The 23,386-nt window shown below is 36.6% G+C and overlaps 1 protein-coding gene across 1 annotated transcript in view; it reads right to left on the reverse strand.

Moving 5' to 3' along the window:
• Positions 1-23,386, reverse strand: part of LMTK2 (lemur tyrosine kinase 2) — a 42,873-nt gene that overhangs the window by 13,755 nt on the left and 5,732 nt on the right. The window contains exons 2-8 of the mRNA XM_084536524.1: positions 15,383-15,507; positions 14,362-14,506; positions 13,255-13,328; positions 12,640-12,758; positions 11,381-11,468; positions 3,277-3,410; positions 557-641 (exon numbers count right to left, since the gene is read on the reverse strand). Of these exons, the coding sequence (XP_084392650.1) occupies positions 557-641; positions 3,277-3,410; positions 11,381-11,468; positions 12,640-12,758; positions 13,255-13,328; positions 14,362-14,506; positions 15,383-15,507 (770 nt within the window). The remainder of the gene's footprint in view (positions 1-556; positions 642-3,276; positions 3,411-11,380; positions 11,469-12,639; positions 12,759-13,254; positions 13,329-14,361; positions 14,507-15,382; positions 15,508-23,386) is intronic.

The following is a 23,386-nucleotide window of genomic DNA, read 5'->3' on the forward strand; positions in this document are numbered from 1 at the left end:
TAAAATGAGAACTAAAAAAGTAATCTAATTTTACCAAAGTAGAAGAGAATAAAGCTAGAGAAAAAAGGCATCCAAGAAATCCATTTCTTGTATACAATAAAATTGAATATCAATTTTTGTTTAATGTTTGGTACTCAAAACTTTGAACACTTTGCATTTTTCACTTTCTTGGTATATTTAAGTATTTTGAACATTTTCATTAACCAATTTGATAGCATTTTTCCCTTCTTAGAATATTCAAATTTTTTGGCATAGCACCTGCCAAAATTATTATTTTAGGGCTACTGCACAACATGACATACAACATAAATTTAACCAGAAACTTCTATAAGCAAGAACTCCATTTCTGGAAAGATCGTTTATTCCATTACATGACCTTGCTACAGTTCTTTGCCTGTTACTCTGAGAAGTTCACTATTCAGAAAGATAAAAAGGACTATCTGGGATCAGTTCGCGACCTTATAATATGCTTGTTATAATCTCAGGCTTTCAAATCCTTCAAGAAAAAAAAAATGTAACGTACATTAAATTTAACGTACATTACCAATTAACTTACCTTATATCTACTGAATCCTATACCATAATCTCCTACTTTGACATTTAAATCTGATGTAAGAAAGCAATTTCGTAAGGCCAAGTCACTGCAAAGGCAAACAAATAAATAGTAAGAACAAACCAAGAAGTCTTCAATTAAAAATAAGACAAGTGGGTTAAAAGAAGTAACACTATTCAGAAGACTCAGACCACAGCTTGAAGTATCAAATAAAAAAAGCCACCAAATTTTACAAAAATAATCAAAAATACACACATTTACAGGTTACAGTAGCCAAGTGGCAGGTGCAGATTAGTAATACGAAATAACTAGTGCTAAGCATTCAATATCCACACTATATACACTTCAGTTATTTTATTCAGATGAGCTGTAGCCTGGTCCCATAGACCAAAAGGCTCATAAAAGCTGAAGCAAGTTAAGCATGCACCTGAAGCTACCTCTCTGATTCTCTTTGAATAGTTAAACCAGTCCATGCACTCCAGAAGATCAACTCAATACAAGCCCAGGCACAGTAACTGGCAACAGTAGGGAGATTCATTTGAAAAGCACAATTTTGATTCAAACTAAACGTGAAGATAGTTCTTCTGTTGCTTGTATTTTCATCAAGTTTTAAGAATATATATAAAGCAACAATTGATTCCCAATTTCACTAGAAAACTGCAGACACCGTAGTTCTGTCACTCTTCACTCACAGTAAGCAACCAGTAATATATTAAACACACATATAAGTTCCTCTAAATAACAGAGCCACATGTTACATTTGAACTAGAACTATACATAGTCTTTGAGAAAGACCATCAGAAGAAATCATGTTTCATAAAAGTTCCTTTAATAAAGGAACAAAAAAGCTCTTGAATATACATTTCCAGTTTCCACTATAAACCAGACAAGTACTCATAGCCAGCAGTGTTGCTATAATAATAGCAAGAATCTTTTTTAGAAATCCCATCGTGCAAACTCAAATCTATGCAAGTTTAATGAAACTGCATGCTTACTATGAAACTATAGCCATGACAGCAAAGAGTTCCACATGCTAACTGCTCAAATATTTTGCTTCTCAGTTCCACAGAAGGGTACTAGGCAATTAAGTGCACTGGAAGAATTCTACCATTGCTTCTGTGTAGATTTTAAAAAAGTAGTCTCTGAAGTGTAGATGGTCTGAAAACCATACAATTTCCCTACTTCAAAAGAGTAAGTTTTTTTTCCACTTTGAGAACCGTTGAACCTCATGGGTCAGAAACATTTGTAACCTTCAAGTACGCTCCAAAGCTTTCCAACTTGTATTATACTATTTAAATAAATATCCCAGAAGAGAAGATAAAGTTTAGCTGCTAGAATTTACCACTAACAACAAAATCACTGATGCTGGAGCTTTACCACTTACTCTGACAGCATCAGGATAGTGCTGCTAGAAGTAAACATTTACAGTGATAATTTGGAGATCCAAAGAATAACTATTTATCAAGTTTTAACTGTACTTCACTGAAAACACGCTGTTAAATTTAATACCTACAAAGCTACGTTGCTGCAATACAAGGAACAGTGATCACTCAGTTTAGAAGGTACAACTGGAACTACCTTCAAGTAACTTGAAATTGTTAAACAGGTTAAAAGCTCTGCTTATCTGGCACCAGCTGAGTCTAGGATTGGGGGATTTCTTAGGGTTTTGTTGTTTTACACATGCACTTTTTAAGACTGAAGTTCAGCTTCTCCTTGAACGCAAGGTCTCCGCTTTCTCAAAGTAGTACAACGCATTGACCAGCAAATTCCTAACATGCTGGAAGGGATGATACAGGTGCTGTTTCTACAGCAAAGAACAGGCTGACCCAATACCCACACAGAATAAACTATCCTGAGATATATCAGGTTTCATCAGGTAAGCCATGTCCGGAGAGCAAGTACTCTAATATAACATTACAAGTCAAACTTGATGTCTCCAGCTCCTTAACAACTTTACAATTAAAGCAAAAAAAAATTTTTTGTCATAGTTCAGAGCACTGAGTTTCATGACTGCATTTTTCTTACCTGTTAAAACTACTGCCATTGTTTCAGTAGTAACTGCATCATCTTTTAATAAAATAAAGAAATCCAGGCCTTCCCCCACCACTAAAATGAAATTGTTCTCCCATTTTGATCTGACTAGCTCCATTACTTTAGATTAAGAGACACTGAAGATAAACAGTGCTTTAGCAAGAGATCACCTACTTCAGTCAGATTTTTCAATTTAAGTCAGCTTCTCCCTTACCATATTAAAAGAGTAGCAACTTTTTTTTTCCATTTTTAGTAACAAAGGTAATGGATTACAAAAATTCTAAATTGCTATAATCTACAAAAACACAGTCCAAAAGATTGATTCTAACAACATTTTAGTTTTATCCCCCCAACCCCTAACACACATACCCCCAACAAAACAAACTTAACTTGTGCAAGAATTAATCAAACAACTACATCTTCTGGATTGGCCTAGCAGTAGGCTGTGTTCTGCAGTCTGCAGATCACATAAAAAGAAGGTGATCAGCTTACAGTTGCACAAGGACTGTAAGACCTTATCACTGCAGTTAAATTAGCATCTTCAAAAGCATCACACCTTCCTGACATAGGATATGTAAATTAGATGAAAATCTATTAAACTAGTGTCTTTAAAATGTGCCGATCTGAATGAAAACACCTACATGATTTTTGGAGTGCACCATAACAAAGAGTAACTTTTCTGGAAAACGTACCTATGCACAAAATTATGCTTATGCATTACAGCAAGTCCAGCAGCAATCTCACATGCCATTCTCTGTAGCAGCATTATTTGTGAATCTCCTTTAATGTGGTCCTGCTCGTTGCAAATATAAGTTTTTAGGTCACCCTGTAAAAGAAGTTGTAAATACTTAGCCTTGTGTATTAGGTGAATCTAAAAAATACTTTATGAAGAGCCAGCTAACTAATTATGTTACTTATTTACCAGTGAACAAGGTTAGTACTAGTTATAAATAGATTTGTGCTTAATAAAGAATCTCCTTAAGTTTCAGTCATCACTTGTATAAGAAGTCATGTAAGGCATATGGTACTGTCCTTTTAAGGGTTTTTAATCACATCATTTAGGAGTTAATAATCTAAATCACACTGCCACATAAAACATAACTGTCATACAATAATACTTTCCATTAAAAATGTGATGAGCTTCTGTGGTGGTTTTTTTTGTTTGTTTGTTTTTTTTTTTTAGATGTGATCAATTTCAATTGCTCCCCATCAGCAGTTGTCTGTTTGGCAGATGCAAGGGGATGGAAGGAAGAGAGCACAGAAAACTGTTTTAGACATTGCCAGCTCACGAGAGCTTTAGATATTAAAAGACCATGACACAGCCCACTCCCATCATTCAGGCACCAGAAGATGGCTGTAGTTTTGTTGAACCTAGGCACTGCTGATCAGCATCCATACAACTTACAATCCTACAGAAGCACTCCATAAATTACAAAAAAAAAAAAAAAAAAAAAGTTTTGAAACAGATGGAAAAATAACTGGGAGTTGTCAAGCATCTTCCAGTCTTGCTTTTCCTGTGTAGGAAAATCCAAGAAAGGTAAGAGAACAAGTTTCTTATGCCACTGTTCTTACTTTCATTTGTACACAACTTTTAACCTACCGCTTCTATATTTTTATTATTATTTAAATTGCAGCCTTCCTGCAAGTTTACCAGAAGATTTCAAAAATTGTTTTTGTTTTTGAAGAAAATTTATTGTATCAGGACTACAAAATACATCACAACTTATTTCACCAGCATAACATACTGGGCTATAACTGTACACACCAACCGTGCCTAAACTTTGGACTAGGAAGAAGACTGAAAAGTCTGAGATCAAATACACAAGGCAGCAGTCTTTGCACTGGCTAAGAAGCGTTATCTTCGGAAAAGAATGAAAGATCGCTAAATTTCTGTTCTTCTGATGTTCCTGTACATTACAAAGCTGTAACTAAAGCATCCAATTTCTCCTTAATATGGCTAATTAAAAGTGACAATTTACAGTTCTCTTAATTCAAGCAGTAGATTGCAATGCACCACACAGACATCTAATAGTGCAGTGATACCTAAGAACTAGTTGACTGGAGAGTCACAAATCCGAGTTACAGTATTTAATAAAATAAGAAATGGGATGAAGGGTCTGCTAAAAAGCAGACACTATTATTAAAATAATAATAAAATAATTTATTATTATTTTAATAATAAAATACTTATTTTATTATTAAAATAAACAATTTTAATTTGTTTTAAAACAAGAACAGATCCAACAGTACTTGTAAGCAACTATTCAGTCTTCATCTGCTTTATACACGCTACTTACACTACAGAGCTAGTAGGTAGAGCTAATACCACTTTGTGGCAAAAAATGTATAAGCTCTAAGACTGTTTGATGTTGTAGAAACCTTCATCACATTCTCTTTATCCTGTTTTCAGCTACTAATTAGGCAACATTTCAGTATTTGCATCCTACAGAATTGTGTTTTTTAAAAAAAGTCTCCATAAATGTTATTACGTCTTGCAATTACAGCTTTAATACCACACTGACTCATACATGTGTATAAATACACAAACACACACTTCCCTTTCTGCCTTGCTAGTGCAGATTAACGAGAACAGAATTCCAAAGAATAAGATGAACAGCGTTCGTATCATAGATTCTCAATTGCATAGCCTAATGAAGTACAAAAATCCAGTTTAACTGACTCTAGATGGCAGCACGCTGCTGTACAAAGTCAAACGATCCTGTGAAACTGCCGTCATCCCTTGAAACAGCAACTGGTTACTCACAGTTTGTCCCAGGTGGATTAAGTTCTTAAGATGCCTGAAATGTGCCAAGGAATTACTTTTTAATTTTTAAAAGACTTAGTAACAGCAGTGCTATGCGGCATCCTTTATTTAGTAAATAATTCCCTTATTTAGTAAATAATTCATGTAGACATGTATTTATAGGAAATGCAAGTTGTATTAAATCCAGCATCTTGAGCCACACAGGTTCTGTTTTCCTCATCCTATTAAGAGCAACAATCAAAGTTAAAATATAGCTTTTTTTTTTTTTTTTTGGTACTGGTTTAAGAGGACATTCCTTCATATCAATGAATGCACTCCAGTGCTGGACTGACACCAAGATGGACCCGGACAGGCTGGAAGAAGGGGCAAATGAAACCTTATGAAATTCTAGAATGACAAACGCGAAGCCTTACACCTGGAAAGTAAAAAGCCCTTGCAACAATGCAGACTGAGGACCAACCAGCTGGACAGCAGCTCTGCCAAAGGGGACCAGGGCTCTTGGTAGACAGCAAGCTGAACATCAAACACCTGTACTCCCTGGAAGCAAAGACTGCAAGCAGCATTCTGGGCTACATCAATAGGTCTGTATCCAGGAGACCAAGGAAAGAATTACTCCCTTCTCCCCCATGTTTGTTATACCACATTTAGGTCCTGTATCCAGCAGTGGCTGCCCAAGAACCAGAGAGAAAGACTGCAACAAGCTCAGCAGAGGGTCACCAGGACTGTCGGGATCAGATCATTTTACCCTGGCTAATTCAGCCTGGAGAAGGAGAAACCACAGGGGCACCTGCTAGCAGCTGCCCAGTGCTTATGAAGCCATGCGGAACACAGCAGAAGGATGAGACGGCAGGCATCAACACAGAAGTTCAGACTAAGCATAAGGAAAATTGTTTTCCTGGTAAGGACACCTGAGCAGCAGAGCAGGTTGCCCAGAGAAACCATGCAGTTTCCACTCTTGGATGTTTTCGAAAACCTACCTGGCCAAAGCCCTGAGCAACCCAGTCTGCCCCCAAGGCTGATGCTGCTTTGAGCAGGAGGTTGAACTGAAGACCTACTGATGTCCCTTCCAGCTTGAATTATTCTGTGATGCCTCCCTGTCTACAAACTGACAGTAGTGACACATCAGTAGTATTCCCGATTTTGAGCCACACAATGGCTCTTTATTGGACAGAGTTTTTTAATGCAGAGCTTTTTAAGTATCAAAGCTTATACATGTCAGCGGAAACACAGTTCTGCAAAATTCACTGCTCGGACACCTGAAAATAAAAAGCTCAGTAATCATTCTTAAAGAAGGCTCCACTTGTTCTGCCACTACATCATCCCTTTTCTCCTGGGAATTTGTGAAGAACTAGATTTTTACCTTCCCTCCCACCTCTCTCAGTTCTAGTCAGGATCAGTTCAGCCTTCTTTGTAAATAAGTCTTTATTTTATTTTCTCCTCTAACAACCAGTAGCCAGGGGCATATTTATCTGCAGAATTTTTCTGCAGCTTTCTGCTTTGCAGAAATTCCACATTTGGTCCATAAGAACACCCAAACTGCTGAGGTGACTTTTTAAACAAGTAGGTACTGACAGGGTTTGAGAAGCGTGAAGAGGTTACCAAATTATGTCCACTCAACACTTTTTACCAAGTTGGAAAGCTACCTGCCAAGTCACATAATACCACATAATTAAGAAAACTAAAAATACTACCCCTGCCTCCCTGCTTCAGCATTGCTTCACCATATACGTACCCGACATCACTGCTTTTCAAATACCTGAAAGTGGTGTATGCTATGTATAGGCCAAGCTTATACCACTAGAAAGTTGTTTAATATTTCTTATGTACATATGCCTAAACATTTCTGGGAATAAGAAGTCTTTGAACCCAACAGACATGATTTCTGGAGCTGCCATGTACTGTCAACTGCCCATTTTTTCCTCTTTAAAACTACATAATATTAATATATGCAGTATTTGCCTCTTTCATTGCTATTAACTACGATTGTTAAACTGGTTTGTTGAAAACTTTGGTTAAGAAGTTTTCATTGCTAAGATTTTTATTTTATTTGAAGATAATGTTTTCAAGTGGCAGTAATCAGAAACAGGCCAAATAAGAAAGAACCAACCACTGCAGGCAGACACCTTTCACTAACAACCACATCCCTGCAGCAAGCTACAGGGCATTCTGGGTGAATACTGCATCCTGCTGATCTCATCTGCTCAGGGAATTGCAAGATATAAGAAACTTCTGCAACAACTATTTGATAGGCAAATCACGCTCACCATATAGATGCTACATCCACATTTGAATAACTTTCCTTTACTCATAAATTATGTCAAACTACTAGAAGAGTTGCTGTGCTGACAAAACGCTGGCCACACATGACTGAGTGATCCGTTGAAGTTAATAAGCCAGCTACCACTATTTTTAACCTGGCACCATTCTACAGCTTTTAACAGTGGCTAGTTAGCTATTCATAGAAGACGTCTAACATACTAAAACTAACACAGAATCTTTTAAGGACTTATTGACCATTTCATTTTGTATTTACCAGTTAAAGAATTTAAACAATTGTAACAAAAGCAAAGGACAATTAACACGTAAGTGCTTGAACAACTTAAATTCAACTGACCTCCCTTGCTTCTTGCCCAGTTCTTTAAAGCAAGGGACACACAGCAAGTTGGATTACACTACAAAATAGGCTAAATGCTAGCAAATATAGTTACTGTGCATACAACACTGTGTAACAAAAATGCGTTTATATGGCCAGGCAAACAAGTAATTTAGCCCACATGACATTCAGTACCACTCCAGTGACAGTTGGCTCTGGTATCTCTGCGCTAGTTTCCAGTGCCTCTGACCAAGACCTTTCAGTGCCAAGGAACCTGGAAACTGAAACTCACTATTACCCAGTTTCAGAAAAGAGGTACAAAAGAGCCTACCACCCTTTGGTGTCACGTGCTAAAACCCTGAGAAACCCAAGTAGCTGCAATTCCAGCCACCATATTAAGAGCAACTTCTAGAGTATTAGCCTGCTGAAAGTCTACTAAAACAGCAGAAGTACTAAAGGAAGCTATCTGGTCATACCTTCTATTCCAAATGGTGCTGTCTGGCTTCCTTGACATTTCCCCCCTCGCTGTGTCGCTCCACTCCCCCCTCTTCAATATTGCTCCCTCCCACACTAGGCCCTAGGACTACAGCAGAAGTTGGTGACACAGCAATAACTGAGCTAACAGCGTGCTCATCTCAGTCGTTGCATGAAACTATTTAAAGTGAATACTGTTTTGTCTGCCGAGCCCCTGTATATCTGTGTGCACAATGAATAAAATACTATGATCTCTATGACATACTCAGGTCTACGAAATAAAAAGTCCTTAAGTGAGCCGGGGCTTTCAGTATGAAAGTCATGCTTAACTCCCTACAATATGTAATTTTCTAAAAAACAAGCTTTAGTTCACTTGGAATAGAAGTCAGTATATACATTTATTTTCCATTCCAATGAATATCTGACTACATTCAAATTTGTAAAAATACCATTTTGGCTGTCAAGCTTACTGCCCCCAGTTAAAGCAAAAATCGATTTTATCTGCTTAAATAAAATCCTTTCCATGACGACTTTTGGCACTAATCATCAGGCAAACAAGGATTTTTTTTTAATATATACTTAAAGTAGGGCAATCTTTAAAAGTTACTCCAAATTCAAAGAGAGATTAAAAAATGTAACTATTTAAAAACATGGCAGCAGTTAAATCTGATTAAATATTTTTATGTATATCTACTAACAAAGCCTATAAAATACAGTTCTTTTTCAAGGGTCCTTTTAAAAGAAACTACAACTTGAATAGCTGGTTTAAAATCAGTAAGAAGTATTCCATTTCTGCACATTGAAAAAAAAATCTACTTAACTTTAGGGAACCACTTTTCCATTCTTAACCAAAAATTGAACATTTCACTTTGATCAATCATTTTAAAAGTTCAGGCCTTTCTCCCATATAGAAAAAGAATGATTTTATCAGCATTTTCACCTCATTAATTTACCACAGATAGTAAATTTGAGCAAAAGAGCAGTAATGAAAAATATGATTATTTAACATCACAGATTAACTGATGATTCTCAAAAAACCTCAAAGTTCTTCACATTCACTTTTATTTAATCGCCTGAGGCAACTGGTGGAACTAGAACTGTATTTGTGTACCTGAGGTTAAAAGAAAATACTGTAGTAGTGAAGCAGGTTAAGAAGGACTATATTGAATTCTATAAGTACAAACTATTTCTACTTCTTCAAGATTTCTTAGTAGCAAAGTCATGATTTCAGCTGGGACAAATAATTTTCTGCACAGAGGCTCACACAAGGCTGCATTTTGGTTTTCTGATGAAAATAGTGGTGATAACACACCCATGGTTTCAGCTGTGGTAGAGCAGTGTTTACACAGAGCTAAGGCTATTTTCACTTCTCATGCTGCCCTGCCAGCGAGGAGCCTGGGGGTCCGCAAGAAGTTCACAAGGGGACACAGCCAGGACAGGTGACCCAGCCTGACCAAAGGGATATTCCATACCACGTTGTGTCATGCGCAGAAATGAAAGATGGGGTAAAGAGAAGAAGGGGAGGGATGTTCTAAGGAATGGTGTTGGTCATCCCAAGAAACTGTTACAGGTGATGAGCCCTCCTGTCCTGGAAGCAGCTGAACACCTGCCTGTTGATGGGAAGTAGCAAACAAATTCTTTGTTTTGCTTTGCTTGTGCACACAGCTTTTGCTTTGCCTAGTAAACTGTTTCTATCTTACCCCACGTGTTCTCACACTTTTACCTTTCTGATTCTTTTCCCTTCCTACCTGGGGAGAGCGAGCAAGCAGCTGCGTGGTACTGAGCTGCCTGCCAGGGTTCAAAAAAAAAAAACACTCCTGAGTTCACTTCTGCCTTGACATTTCTCAACAAACTGTTTTCACTAATACCTAGGCCACAGATTTAAAAGCAGTAATTAAGCCTAAATTTTGATAACCACCTGGAGTTCTGGGTTTGTATTTTTTTTTTTTAATGTTGTATTACACTACAATAAAGCAATTCAAGTCTTTCCAGACCATGGAACCATTGCCATATCCAAATCTTAGTTTCTTAAGATTCTGTGTGTACTGGGCACAGCGCAGTTTCCATACATGCATACCACCTCCTTCCTCACAAAGGTTATGTAAAGGCCAACACATGCTCAAGAATGCAGTGGCTGAGCACTGTTTTTTTGCAACTACCCTTCCTATCTCCTGTGGCCTTTGTGGCACTAACAACAGAACAGAAAGCAATAAGAACACCGTTCACTGTGCCCTTAGCATTTATTTAGGTGTTCAGGAAGCACAACAGGTAGATGCCTGGGGTGGGAAGAGATGGAAGTAGGGAGATAAAAGAATAAGAAAGTAGGAATAATAGAAGTACAGTAACAGAAAGGATCAGGAAGAGCACAGGATGATACTTAAAACTCCAACTGTTGGAGCACACCCATTACAGGTTCTGGAGATTAGCCCACCACTGCATTTTAGCTGCACAGCACAGGTAAAATTTGGGTACACTGGAGGGGAAGAGGCAAGAGGGAGGAAGTTCTTTCAGTTTCCTAAGTTATTTTCACAGAAGTCATATTAAAAACAAATTAAGGTTCCACAGACAGCAAGTAAAATTTAGGATGAGACCGAGCACATGCATGATACTTGACTGCAATAAAAAGCATCATTTTTCCTTCCAGCCTCCTTGTTACATGATGTAGTTAGACTGAAAGACACTAACAAATCATATCAAAGAAAGAACAAGTAGTTTTTTCCTCAGAACATTCTACAAGAACATAAATCCTTTATTCATCATAGAAATTCTAAAAATAAAAAAACACTTCTGCAGTCTGTCTCTAAACTAAAAAAAGTATCCTTTCTGAAATTCTGTTATTCAAAAAAAAAAAGAAATCCCCCAAAAGAAAAGTAAGAATAGTTTCATGCCTGAAGGGCAATAAATATACTACATAAAATTTACAGAACAGAAAAATAACCACAGCCTTTTGTACAAATGCACTTACCAAGTCACAGAACTCAAAAACTAGGAGGTAAGGAATGGCTTCCACACACTGCCCAATGCACTGGAGAACATTTGGATGCTGAAGAATGCTGGGAGTGATAATACAGTTAAGTCAGAAAGATTACAGTATACATTATTCGCAGTATAACATAACACACTGAAATCTCAACTGTAAATTTAAAAACATAATCGGGGGCAGAATGAACAGAAGGTGTGAGTATCCAGCCACAGATTCTCTTTGCACCTTTACTTTGTATTGCTGCAGCATATCATCAAGAGCAGCTGAAACTCAGAGGCTCTCAAAACCACTAAAACAGCACAGCCACAAAAAAAGTCGCACCTATCCAACCACCCCCACCACTCCCTTATACCAAAAATAAGTGTTCATGCATGCAACTGGTTCGTGAACTACACTTGAGGAACTGATCTGGCTAAAAGCTAAACCCTTTTTTTAGCCAGGCTAGCTCCCTGCCAGATGAGTTTCTTTTTCTAAATTGCTTCAAAAATACTCGTGCCAATGCAGCAGAAGGTATGAGAATTCCTCTGACAACCGCCAACAATTTAAGGCTATTTGCAAAGGTAACTAGAACATTAGAAAGCATCTGTAGCATATTCAGGCAAGGTAAGCCACACAAAAGTATACCTGGTAAACTACAGTACTCTCTATTCCAATCAAAATATGAGAAGAGAAATTAGAATACCTTTAATGTATCAAGTACCTTTCTAGTAGGCAAAGACTCAATTTCTACAAGCAAGTAGTTCCAAACAAATTCTGATTTTTTTTTTGCACAAGCCCAATTGCAAGCTACCTGTACAAATTTAGTTTTTAGCACTATGCTGTGTTCATTTTTTTGAATAGGGGAATTTTAAAGAAATTTAAGTGCATCTGATAACAGAGTGTTGCCAGTTCTCTTACTTCCAATACAAAATTCAATTACAAGATTTAAATCTCACTTCTTAAACTCAAGTAATTAGACAATGATAGCTTCAGGATTTCTCCATATAGCAGAATAAAATCTGATAAACCAAACCAAGTACGTTTCCCAATCATGAACAAATAATTACCAAACACATTTATACAAAGAGCTTACATCTAAGCAAACTTGTATTTTGTCACTTTGAATCAACTATATTTTCATAAGACAAGACTTTAATTTGTAAGGCAGGGCAAACAGAGACAGTAACACTGAACAAATATTTTTGCAAGTCATAAGCAATAGTATGAAAGTATTTAAGATAACCTAGTTACAGTTTACTTACTAGTATGGTTCTCCATTTCTTAAAAACTGTTCTTGCTCCTTGAGACCTGCACTTGCCTTCAATTCTTTCACTATCACTCTTGCCACACTAGTGCCTGTATAGATCTCTCCAAGCAGAACCTGAAAAATGATAACCGTTGTCTTTAAATCAGTAAAAAATTGAGTTTCTCTACGAAAGAAAAAAGAGCTAAAAACATGGTGCATGGAAGATTTTCTGGCTTGTCAACACATGTAGAGCTCTGATAATTAAACACACATACTTAATAAATCTTGACAATTGATCAACACATCAGCTTTCAGAAAATCTCTTTTTGTGAAGACCATTTATTTACTTAAGTGGTTGTTTTTTTCTAGAAAACATTGGTAGTAACAGAAACATATTAATTTAATCCCATGGAAGTGAAATGTCTAGATAGTGGCTTTGGTAAGAAATTGCATTTAAGTTAAAGAAGCACTAATCATAGCTAAAAATAGTGCATGCAAGTAAACAATTTCAACTATGGCTTATGCTATTATAACTCTTTTAAATAAAGAGCATCATATTAAAGGAAATAGAGTAGTCTGGTTAGTTAGGAGGAAAACTCAACCTGAAGTACAACGTTAAAGAACTCCTCACCTTTCCAAACCAGCCATTTCCAATTTCCTGGATGTAGTTTAGACTCTGACGTGCAACTTGAGACTTTGATCCATCTGTTATACACAACAAAACAAATGGTACATGCAGCTAACCACTCAGATTGACAAAGTTAAGCAACCGCTGAGGAAAAAATGCATGTTCCTAGAATATTTATTCCCACTTACATGTATATATATTCATGCTAAACAACAAAATGTAGTATGAACAAAATGAAGTATGAAGGTAATGTGACAATAGTATTCAAGAAAAACTTCTCAGCTTCTAAACCATTTGTACCAGAATACCCACCCCACCCAAAAGATGTGTCTCTATGACACATAAACCTCTTTTTAAAAAAAAAGTTCAGTAAGACAGCAAAAAGAATGAGTTCTAATTCCAATACAAGTGTATCATACACTGTACTGGGACATAGCAAATTACACACTTACACAAATTTCTGCGTAAACAGAAGAAAAAACAAAACACTCACTGCTTCTATATCTTAACATTTATAGTTATAGAGTTACCATTTTAAGAGAAAAGGGTTGACTGCTTTACTCTTCAGTCCAACTGCCCTACTTACAGCTACCATCTAGAAGGAGGACATTTTCTGACTAAAAATACTTTGCATAAAGAGTATAGAGAGGCAAAGGAAAGAAAGCAAGACAAAGACCTTGGCAGAGGATCAACAGAAACAAGGATAGACTCTATACTATGGAAGAGATTGAGCAGCATTCTCTCTCTTACAGTGGTATTAAGAAAGGGATACAGCTGAAACAGTAGCACTGCTGCCAAGTAAGAGATTCACTCTTGCTTCCATTTAAGACTAATGTCTAAAGTCCATTGACAACTCAGCCACGATGACAACTACTAAAGCATGGAAGCCACTGACATCCCTAGAGCATTTCAAACCCTTTATGCATGTAGATATATAAAGGAAGCAGTCTAAACAGATTTAAGCCAGTTTCAGTCTTTTAAGCTAGTATATACAGCACCTGCTGGAAGTTATATTTTAAGGAATTTCACACTATACCCTACAAAAATGTAGGGTTAATTAACTCAGTTTAATTCAATCTGTAACAGTTAAACTTAAAAAGTCTATTTTACCTGCGCGAGATGGAAACTGGGAGGGAGTCGGTAAAGCAATACTGGGAACTGAAAGAGTAAAAACTTCTGCTGGAGACTGAACTGATGGAGTATCTTCTGCTGGAGGTGTAAAATCTATTTCATCATCAAAGTTATCTTCAAATTCCTGAAATAAAAAATTAGTACTCAAACTAGTGTCTTAAAAATAGCACTAATACATTTCTTTTAGTTTCTTATCTGAATACATAAACTTGACTACAATGAAATAACCACCTGAAGGTAAAATATGACCCATTACAAAGGGCTTCGTTTTTAAGTGAGATAACCTACTAATATTAAAAGAAACCATCTGAAAAGCTGAAAAAAAAAATAATTGTAGTTTTTAAAGCATTTCATCTGAATGAGCAATGATAAGGAGACTCATTTTTTCTAGACAGTGACAGATTTTTTATACTTCTATTCCTTGTTTTCAAATTATTGCTGAATAAGGGAATTAAAGCAATGAGTACTAACTTCATCAAAAATACGTAGGGTTTTTCAGGGACTTTCCTCAGAAATGAAAGCAAAACTCAAATTTAGAAACACCAATGACTGATGTTTCAAAAGTAACTGTTCTCTGATAACACCTCAATAGATTTGTGACACTGGATATGCATCTTCAATAATATTTGCCAGGAACATCTTAAAACATCTTAAAAACTGTAAGCAGACTAAACCCAGCAAATGAAAACAAACAGCAAAAAAAAAATCTGTACAGTAAAATTGTCTCGGGCTATACTTTCGCTACTGATCCTAATAAATAGTAATGATTTTGAAAAGACATTAAAGATCCTTACTGCAGCATGGATCAAGTACTTAACCAGCTGCAACAGTATTTTACAGCATGTAGAAATACATTTGCCAGCTACTTCAGAAGAGGAAATGTACGGCAATAAAAGTGTCACTAACCACAAAGTATTAGCACAAGTAATAAGTATCCTGGAAATCGGACTGCATCTGCAAATACCACTTGTATATAGCATCTGTAAGTTCAAATGCTTACCTTGAAATCTATCTCAGGGTCTTTGCAGCAGGAGACACAGTTTACAAGCAGTATTACCAGTACTACTAGAGTACATACACACAGAATCACAAAAGATGAGGAAACTTCAGCTGTAGCTCCTTGTCCTAGAAGGAAACATGTATGTAATATTATATAAATTATATACATGTATGTAGTATTATGTAAATTATTATATAAATGTAGTATTATATAAATATATTTAGCAATTTAAGAAGTTCCTTCAGAATTTATTTCTCCCTCAGAATTCCTTCAGAATTTATTTAAAAGATAAGTTTGAACATTTAACTCTGAAGATATGATTAAAGTAAAAAGAAACTGACCAAAAAGGACAAAACTTGCAAAATATTTGTATGTTCTATAAGCTGCTTGCACACTTTGGACTTTAGCTAGAAGAACTCCTCACGTGAATTGTGTACAGATTTCTAACATACTACTATATGGCATTGCTGTCTCTTTCAATAAATGCAATCATGACAGTCTGCCAAACACACAAGTTGTTTTCACAAGTGCAATGGATCTAACCAACTCCACCCTCAATTCCTGTTTCCTTGTGATTCTTCGGGTGATTTGTCTCCATTTCAAGTTTAGACATGCTCTCTCACCATTCTGTAAATGCATTTCCCAATAGCATACTTCCATATTAGCTGATAAAGACGTTCTACAACACATTTTATACGAATGAGTCAGGTAATCATTCCTTGCACAGAACCAAAAACCTCACACAGCATTTTAACAGAATCTTAAGGCATTGCTAGATGAATTAAACTAATTTTCATGCCTGTTTTTGATTTTAAGTTGAAGGGAAAAAAAAAAAAAAAAAGTATTTGGGTAGTTCCCTAGGAAACCACAGCTCATATCTTGAGGGTTGGGTTATTTTTTTGTTTTTGCTGTTTGTTTTTGGTTCTTAAACAGGCACTGGTATATGGCTTGAAGAATAGTAGGACCATAACTGATTAAGATATATTTAGATATTACATCAGCATTGCAAAAGTTACACAATGTCAGGTGACCTAGTCTGACTGGATTTTTAGGGAACCTCTAAGGATCAATGGGAACCTCTTGCAATGGAACACAATAAAGCCTTAAAAATAAAGAAAACAAGAAGTTGATCACCATAACTAAGGACATACAAACCTGCCCAACTAGCTCTTAATCTTTAAAAAACTACAAGGATTCCAAGAAAAAGCTACAGCTGTTCACCACTTTCTGCAGAACACCTACAGAATATTTACTTATTTTCATTTCATGTAAAAGATAAATTGACAAACTACTGCTTCATCGTACTTTTGGAACTTATAAGTTTTCTGCACAACAGATTAGGAACATTAGCCATCCATACAACAATGCAAAAATTTAAAAAGGTTTTCAAGCAAGCAATGCTATTTCTAGTCTCAACAGCAGCTCTGGCGTTCCAGACTCATTAGAGGACCCAAATACTGCATTTCTAACTATTACATGCTGTTTGAATGCACATCAACCACGACATGATGCTATTTAACCACCTTTTAGTCATAATTCTGAAAAGTCTCTGCTGAGGGTTCTCAATAGAATGATTTACATTCATTTAAATCAAGGCTCCCACGTTACGCCTTTGTATATCTCATTTATAAGCATCAACAAGGAAATGGAAAAGTAAACACTAATTTATGTTTGCTTCCCTCAGATGGTTAGTAACATTGCTAAGCAGACTGAAAATTACCTAAACCACAAATATAAGCAAATACATTGTGGAATAAGTCATTAGATAGCTGCATTACTGAAATAAACACACACAGGTAAAAGGGCTTCAGAGGAAGCTTAAAAGATTCCCTTGAACTTTTAACTGAAGCCAAATAATAAAAGGTAGCTTTAGTACAGAAAAATGTAAATGGATTTATGGTACCAGGTATTACTAATTATTTTAAATGTTTTCCCAAAACCATCCCACCCAATTTCCAAACAGCTTCCTCACCTTCACAATCAACAGCCCTGAAATGAGAAGCAAACTCACCACAGAGCGTCTACCAACCAGATGCAGATTCTCCCTTATTAACACGCACCTGGGAACACATCACCACAATTACAATATATATTCTTCCCAGTAGAAAACCAAAGTTCCTAAGCCCCACTCTAGCACAGCACAGAGTGCAGTTTATTGCACTAGGAGGATTCTCTCGGTCTCGGAGGACTTACACCAGTCTTCTGGCTTATTCAACTCTGAGGCATTAATGATCATAAGCTACGTTAACTGTACAAGTTAATTCCACCGTATATGCCCTCAGCTATTTATATGAAAAAATAAACAACACATTGTGTTTACAGTTTCTTCTGTAAAGAAAACTGTAAATTTACCAAGCCTGAAGTCTAGAGTGTTTTGTGCAAGTTATACTCTTCTCCATAATGTAACCACCACCATTAAATGTCTTGGAAGGAATTCAGAAAAAAATCTGCTGCTGCTCATTGTGTTACTTCTTAACCTTAGAGAATTCCCAAGAAATTGTGTGTAATAACAGCACATAACTGGAGAAGGCAATGAAGGTGGGTTTTTTTTGCGTTTTTTTTTTTTTTTTTTTTTTTTTTCACAAAAAAAAAGATCATCTTTGAAAAGGCAACTAACCATTAGTGGTTCATTAAGATGGAAGACACCTAATCTGCCAAAAACACAAGGAAAACGTTCATATACAAAGTTATAAAAAGATGCTTTAATGTAAGAAAAATGCCAATTATCATGAGCAAGTTTCTGCAACACTTACAGAATAGCATTTCAGATGACTCACACAAGTGCTACTTACTAAGAATTACAGAATCCAGATCTATTTGGATAAACTTTGAAGTCTCACACGGTCATTAATAAGTGGTATCTTTAATTTGCACTTTTAAAAAAGATTAATGTAGAATTAAATATAAAATGACAACCTATAATTGAGCTAAAAATATCAGTGAAGTTATTTTAATATCTTGCATAAATACATATTCAGTGATGGAAGTCACTGATTAAATATTGGAAGTAGTGTTTGACAAATTGCTGCAGTATAACCTCTTTTGCATTTTTCCAACTATTTCCATCTAATTATTAATTCACTGGAACTTCGTAAAATGACTGCAAACTGAAAAGGTAGGAGGTGTTTAATTCCTTTCTTTTGTTTGTAAATTGTGAAAGTATTTGCACCTATTATAAAGGTGCACGTGTATATTTACAAGATCCTGACCTTAATGCAAAGAGAGAAATCAGTTCAACTGAATATAAAGGACCATTTGGTTGCAAGAGTTTCTCTAATAAAAATCTGCTAAAATATATTGTAAATTAATTTTAATCTAAACCAAGATAAAAATGTATCCAATATCACTTACAATTTTGTATCTAAGTTTAAATTCTTCGCATAATAGATGCTGAAAGTAAAGTATTTATTAAATTTACTTTCAGCATATCATCTCAGTTAAGAAACTATCATCTACTGTAACTACACAGCAACAACCTACTACATTCTTTAGGATATGAACTGCAAAACAGATCCAAAAAATACTACATGAAAAATGTGAACAACATAAAGCTTCATGCTTTTTTTCTCAAAGCTTTACCATGTTAAATTCCAACTTGATGCTGTTACACATTTTTAAAAGCATATGTTATCATAAGTAGTAGGTATTTAATTAACAGCTATTGGAAGCAGGTTTTTCAGCACCTCTGAAGACTGCCATTGCAAAAGCAAAATTTACACTGAAGTGTAAATTTGAACACAGCACATCTGAAGTCAAGCCCTGCATACGTGCAAGTACAGGAACACACAAAAACCAATAATGATAAATTATGCTGGCATTCTCAGGACCAAGTATAGACGTGAGAACAAACTTCAATAAGTACTAGCATGTCTCAAGGGGTAGAAAAAGGCTACTTCCAGACAAAGTATATTTCAAAAAAAGTATATAGCTCAGGATTCTGTATTAAGGTTTCTGTATTTTAAGTCTACTTTCTTCAAAAGACAGTAGACACATCAAATGTACCAACTAAGCAAACAAAAGTTGAAAGAGGAACTCATCTGGAACTGGTTTCCCTCTCTGTCCAATTTTCCAGTTTTGCCCACAATCACCTTGAACACTCACTCATGTCATCTGTGGCATCCTGTGGTACCATCACATAGGAATGACACGCACACCGGGCTGCCAAGCAGTAAATCCACGTTCACTTGCCAGCCAGCAGCCACCACTCAAAACGGGCACAGGATTAGATGTAACTGCCAGCCCTGTATGAGGGACAGCAGACCTGCCTCTCCCTTCCCTTACCAGAGATCAAAAGCCATGGAGCATGAACACCACCTCTCTAAAATTTGGTACAAAGTGATTTATCATATTGTTAAGGTCTTAAATCTTCAGGAAATTGGGCTAAAAAAAAAAAAAAAAAGCAGCACAACACTGCACATTTCTAAGCTCAGGAAAAAAAAATCAATGTACATGACAGACATGACTTAGTACGCTAACAAAAGACACTGCTGTGATAAAGACAGTGCAAGGCCCAGATAAAGTAAGCATTATTAGAGCAGCACAGGGAACTTCGAGGGAGCATCTGATTTTAAGCTTTCAGCACAGTAGTTGCTATGCGACAACAGTCCCACGGCATAAGAAAGTGCCTCTTTTCTTTCAAGAGCAGCTATCTAAATGGCAGCTCCACACTAATAGCTATAACTATTCCAGCACAAATCTAGCATGACAGCAGTCACTTAAACTGCCTTTTGAACACCCTGAAATTATACGATCAGGAACTGAGATGTTACCTTATGACATCAAGTCAGAACACAACATCATTTCAAATACTATTGAATGGCCAAATCCGATGTTTCTCTCCAGCTACATCCATGATATCTGTCATAAACCTGACCAGTTTACTTACTGTGCTATTCATAGATATTAACGTAACCAGATTAAATATGTAATAATGCTAATTTATACCGTTTTTCATAAATACGCATTTAAAAGCTACTCTGACTTTCCTAAGTAATGCTGTCATTTTCTTCTGTGCTAGCAATTAACTTGAAAATTAACTTGTTCTCAACTCCTACCTAGTTCTTCACATGTCAGATTTACATCGCTATCTGTTCTCACAAAGGGTTTCTCCTGCATTTGTTTACTCCATGAAGTCTTCAGAGCCTTGCTGCTAATACAGACAAAACCAAGACTCGGTGCTATCTGTGTAAGAAGGCCTAGAGGTAACAGGCAGAATACTAACACAAAAGACTCTTTAAAACAACCTTATATGTATCTTTTGTGTAATGCTTGATTAGTATGGCAAGGCAAAGCACAATGTGCCTTGCAATTCCTTTGTTTCATAAAAAAATCTCATGAGCCAATTCTGTTAGTTACTGCATTCCTATCATCTCTTTTTTTTTTTTCCTATGCTCCATTTAACAGCGGAACCAAAAACCAGCATCATCTTCGAGAGTAAGCTTCAGCTGGTATTTGTGCAGCACCATCATGCAGCACAATGTTACGTTACAATAGGTTTTACAATATTATATTAGAATTGCATCAAGTCACTGTTAACCTTCAATTAAGACACAGCACAAGCAGACGAACCTAGCGTAAGTTTGGAAGGAGTGTTATTTACACTTCAGCCATTCTTTCCAAAGGAAATGAGGAGAGCTTTAGCACAAGAGGCACGTAACAGAACTCCATATGCCAATCAGCCATTTGATTTGAATGACCATTACCAATACAGCAAGAGGAAACGTTCCCAAGATCTCAGATGACTTTCATTGACTTGATGTCCTCAGCATAATGCCAGCATCTTAATGAAATCTCAAACTGCTTCCAAATGCCCAAGTTATGTCAAGTGGTTCCTTCAACAAGCAAGTCCCTAAGAGCAGTCATACATAATATCCCTCAAGGGACTTTAATCAGGTTCTCAGCTTATGTCTGAACTCTTCAGCTTTCACATTTTTAATACTTGTTGCCATTCAAAGAAAAACCCAAACATTTTAAAGCAATAAAAATCATCTGGAACAAACTACTGAAAAGTTTATTAACTGAAGAGTTATTTCAAAAGCCTTCCCTCTCGTTATGTTATTACTACCCTTGTACTGGATCAGGCAATGTTTGCATACCTAACACAAATAACTTTTGATATGGATGACACATCTTATTTTCTCTTCTTCCTTACAACTATCCAAAAAAACAATAGCTACACTCTCAAGAAAAAGAGCTCTAAGAACTTAACAGCTGAGTTACTTGGGCACACTTGTACTTAGTCTTTCTGAATACAAGAGGCAGCAATTAACATTTTATCAATAAGAAATTGACTGCCTAAATCTGAATTCCCTTACACAGCCTAAATCAAAATATTACGCGTAAGAAGACGTTTTCAATAGTAGTGGAAAAGAAATCACAAGCAAGTTACTCGCTTACTGTATTATTCTAGACAGAAATTGAACCATTTTACCCCTCTCTACTCAACTTGGCCTTTACCACCCTTGCTTTATCCTAGATTATTATTAAAGTCCTTCGTGGTGAGATGTGGACAGGATAAAAGACTAAAACAGGTGCACAGACATTTCTTTTGAAAAAACACCAGCTTTTCTTCTTCTTCCTAACAGCTAATCATCAGAAATAAGGGTAGTGAAGACAGCAAGTGGCAATTTCCTACTGAACTTCTCCCATGAAGCCGTAAAAAAGCACCTTTGCCCCCCTTGTGCTCAACACAGTTCTACTCAAAGAAAAGTCAAATTCATAATTAAAGGTGTTTTGTGGACATGACCCTGAAATCATTACTGTCCCATGCAACAAACAACACATTGAAGAAGAAATAGTAGCTCCTTCATATCACAACCAGATGAGTAACTGTGTCAGCAATTCTTGGCAAATCGGCTCAGTCTTCCCATTTGTCCTTAAAAAGAATACAAACCTCTCCTGTCATCCAATGCTTTTTCAAACTGTTTTATCCCATGCTCCCCCCCAAATACTTCTACAGTGTGCTTCAAGTGAGCTTCTGCAGCTGCTGAAATCCACTTTGTACTCGAGGCTGGCAGAGGTTACTTATCCTAAGTCACGAATAGCTGTGACAACGTTGGATCCCCAAGCCATACAGCATCCCAAAACCACCCTGCTCCAATCCGCATTTTCTTCTGAACACTTATCCTGGCCCACCTCAGTGTTGGCACAACAATTAGCAAGTAGCACAGCTATGAGTTGGGGTTAGTTCTGTATTTGTCCTTATTCTGTTACTCCACAAAACTTCAAAGTGATGTCAAAGAATAGCTCGTAAAACAGCATAGGGCTCAATTTTAATAAGGAATAAGTATAGGCTAGCACTTCCAGTGTTTATAGAGCAAGGTCTGTTTGAAGTTGAAGTGTTAAAATGTTGTATTTGCACAAAGCAAGATCTTAAGGAAAAAAATGTAAGTCTTCAATAATAATATTTCCTATGCTTTCATGGTAATGTTTCTGGAGAATCTAGGTTAATTAAAATCTTGCAAAGGCTGCAGCTGATTCTTGAGTGTGTGTGTACACACACACACTATATACACACTTTAAAAAAAAAAAAAAAAAAAGAATTCTGCAGAGCACACTTTGTAACATGCTGCTAGATGTTAGTTTTAACAACATATTCCTACCCAAGGACAGTATGATTCCATGCACTTTAATATCTCTCCAATTGTGAGGCACATGAGCTGGTAGGTTTTTTAAAACAAAACAAAAAAACAGGGTAGACCACAGTCATCTAAAGTATGAGAAGATTACATATCGTGGCATCTCAAACCATCAGAGTTATCTGCAGCATGGAAACTACAATTTCCATACCTCTTCCTCCCACCACCTGAAAGTCCATGCATCTGAGAGCACTGTCCAAATGCTTCAGGAACACCAGCAGGCTCAATGCCATGACCACTGCCCTGGGCAGCCTGTCCCAGTGCCCGACCACCCTCCTGGTGAAAAACCTCTCCCTGATACCCAGCCTGACCCTCCCCTGTCCCAGCTCCATGCCGTTCCCCCGGGTCCTGTCGCTGTCCCCAGAGA

This window comes from Aythya ferina (genome assembly GCF_964211825.1).
Source record: "Aythya ferina genome assembly, chromosome: 15".
NCBI lineage: Eukaryota > Metazoa > Chordata > Aves > Anseriformes > Anatidae > Aythya > Aythya ferina.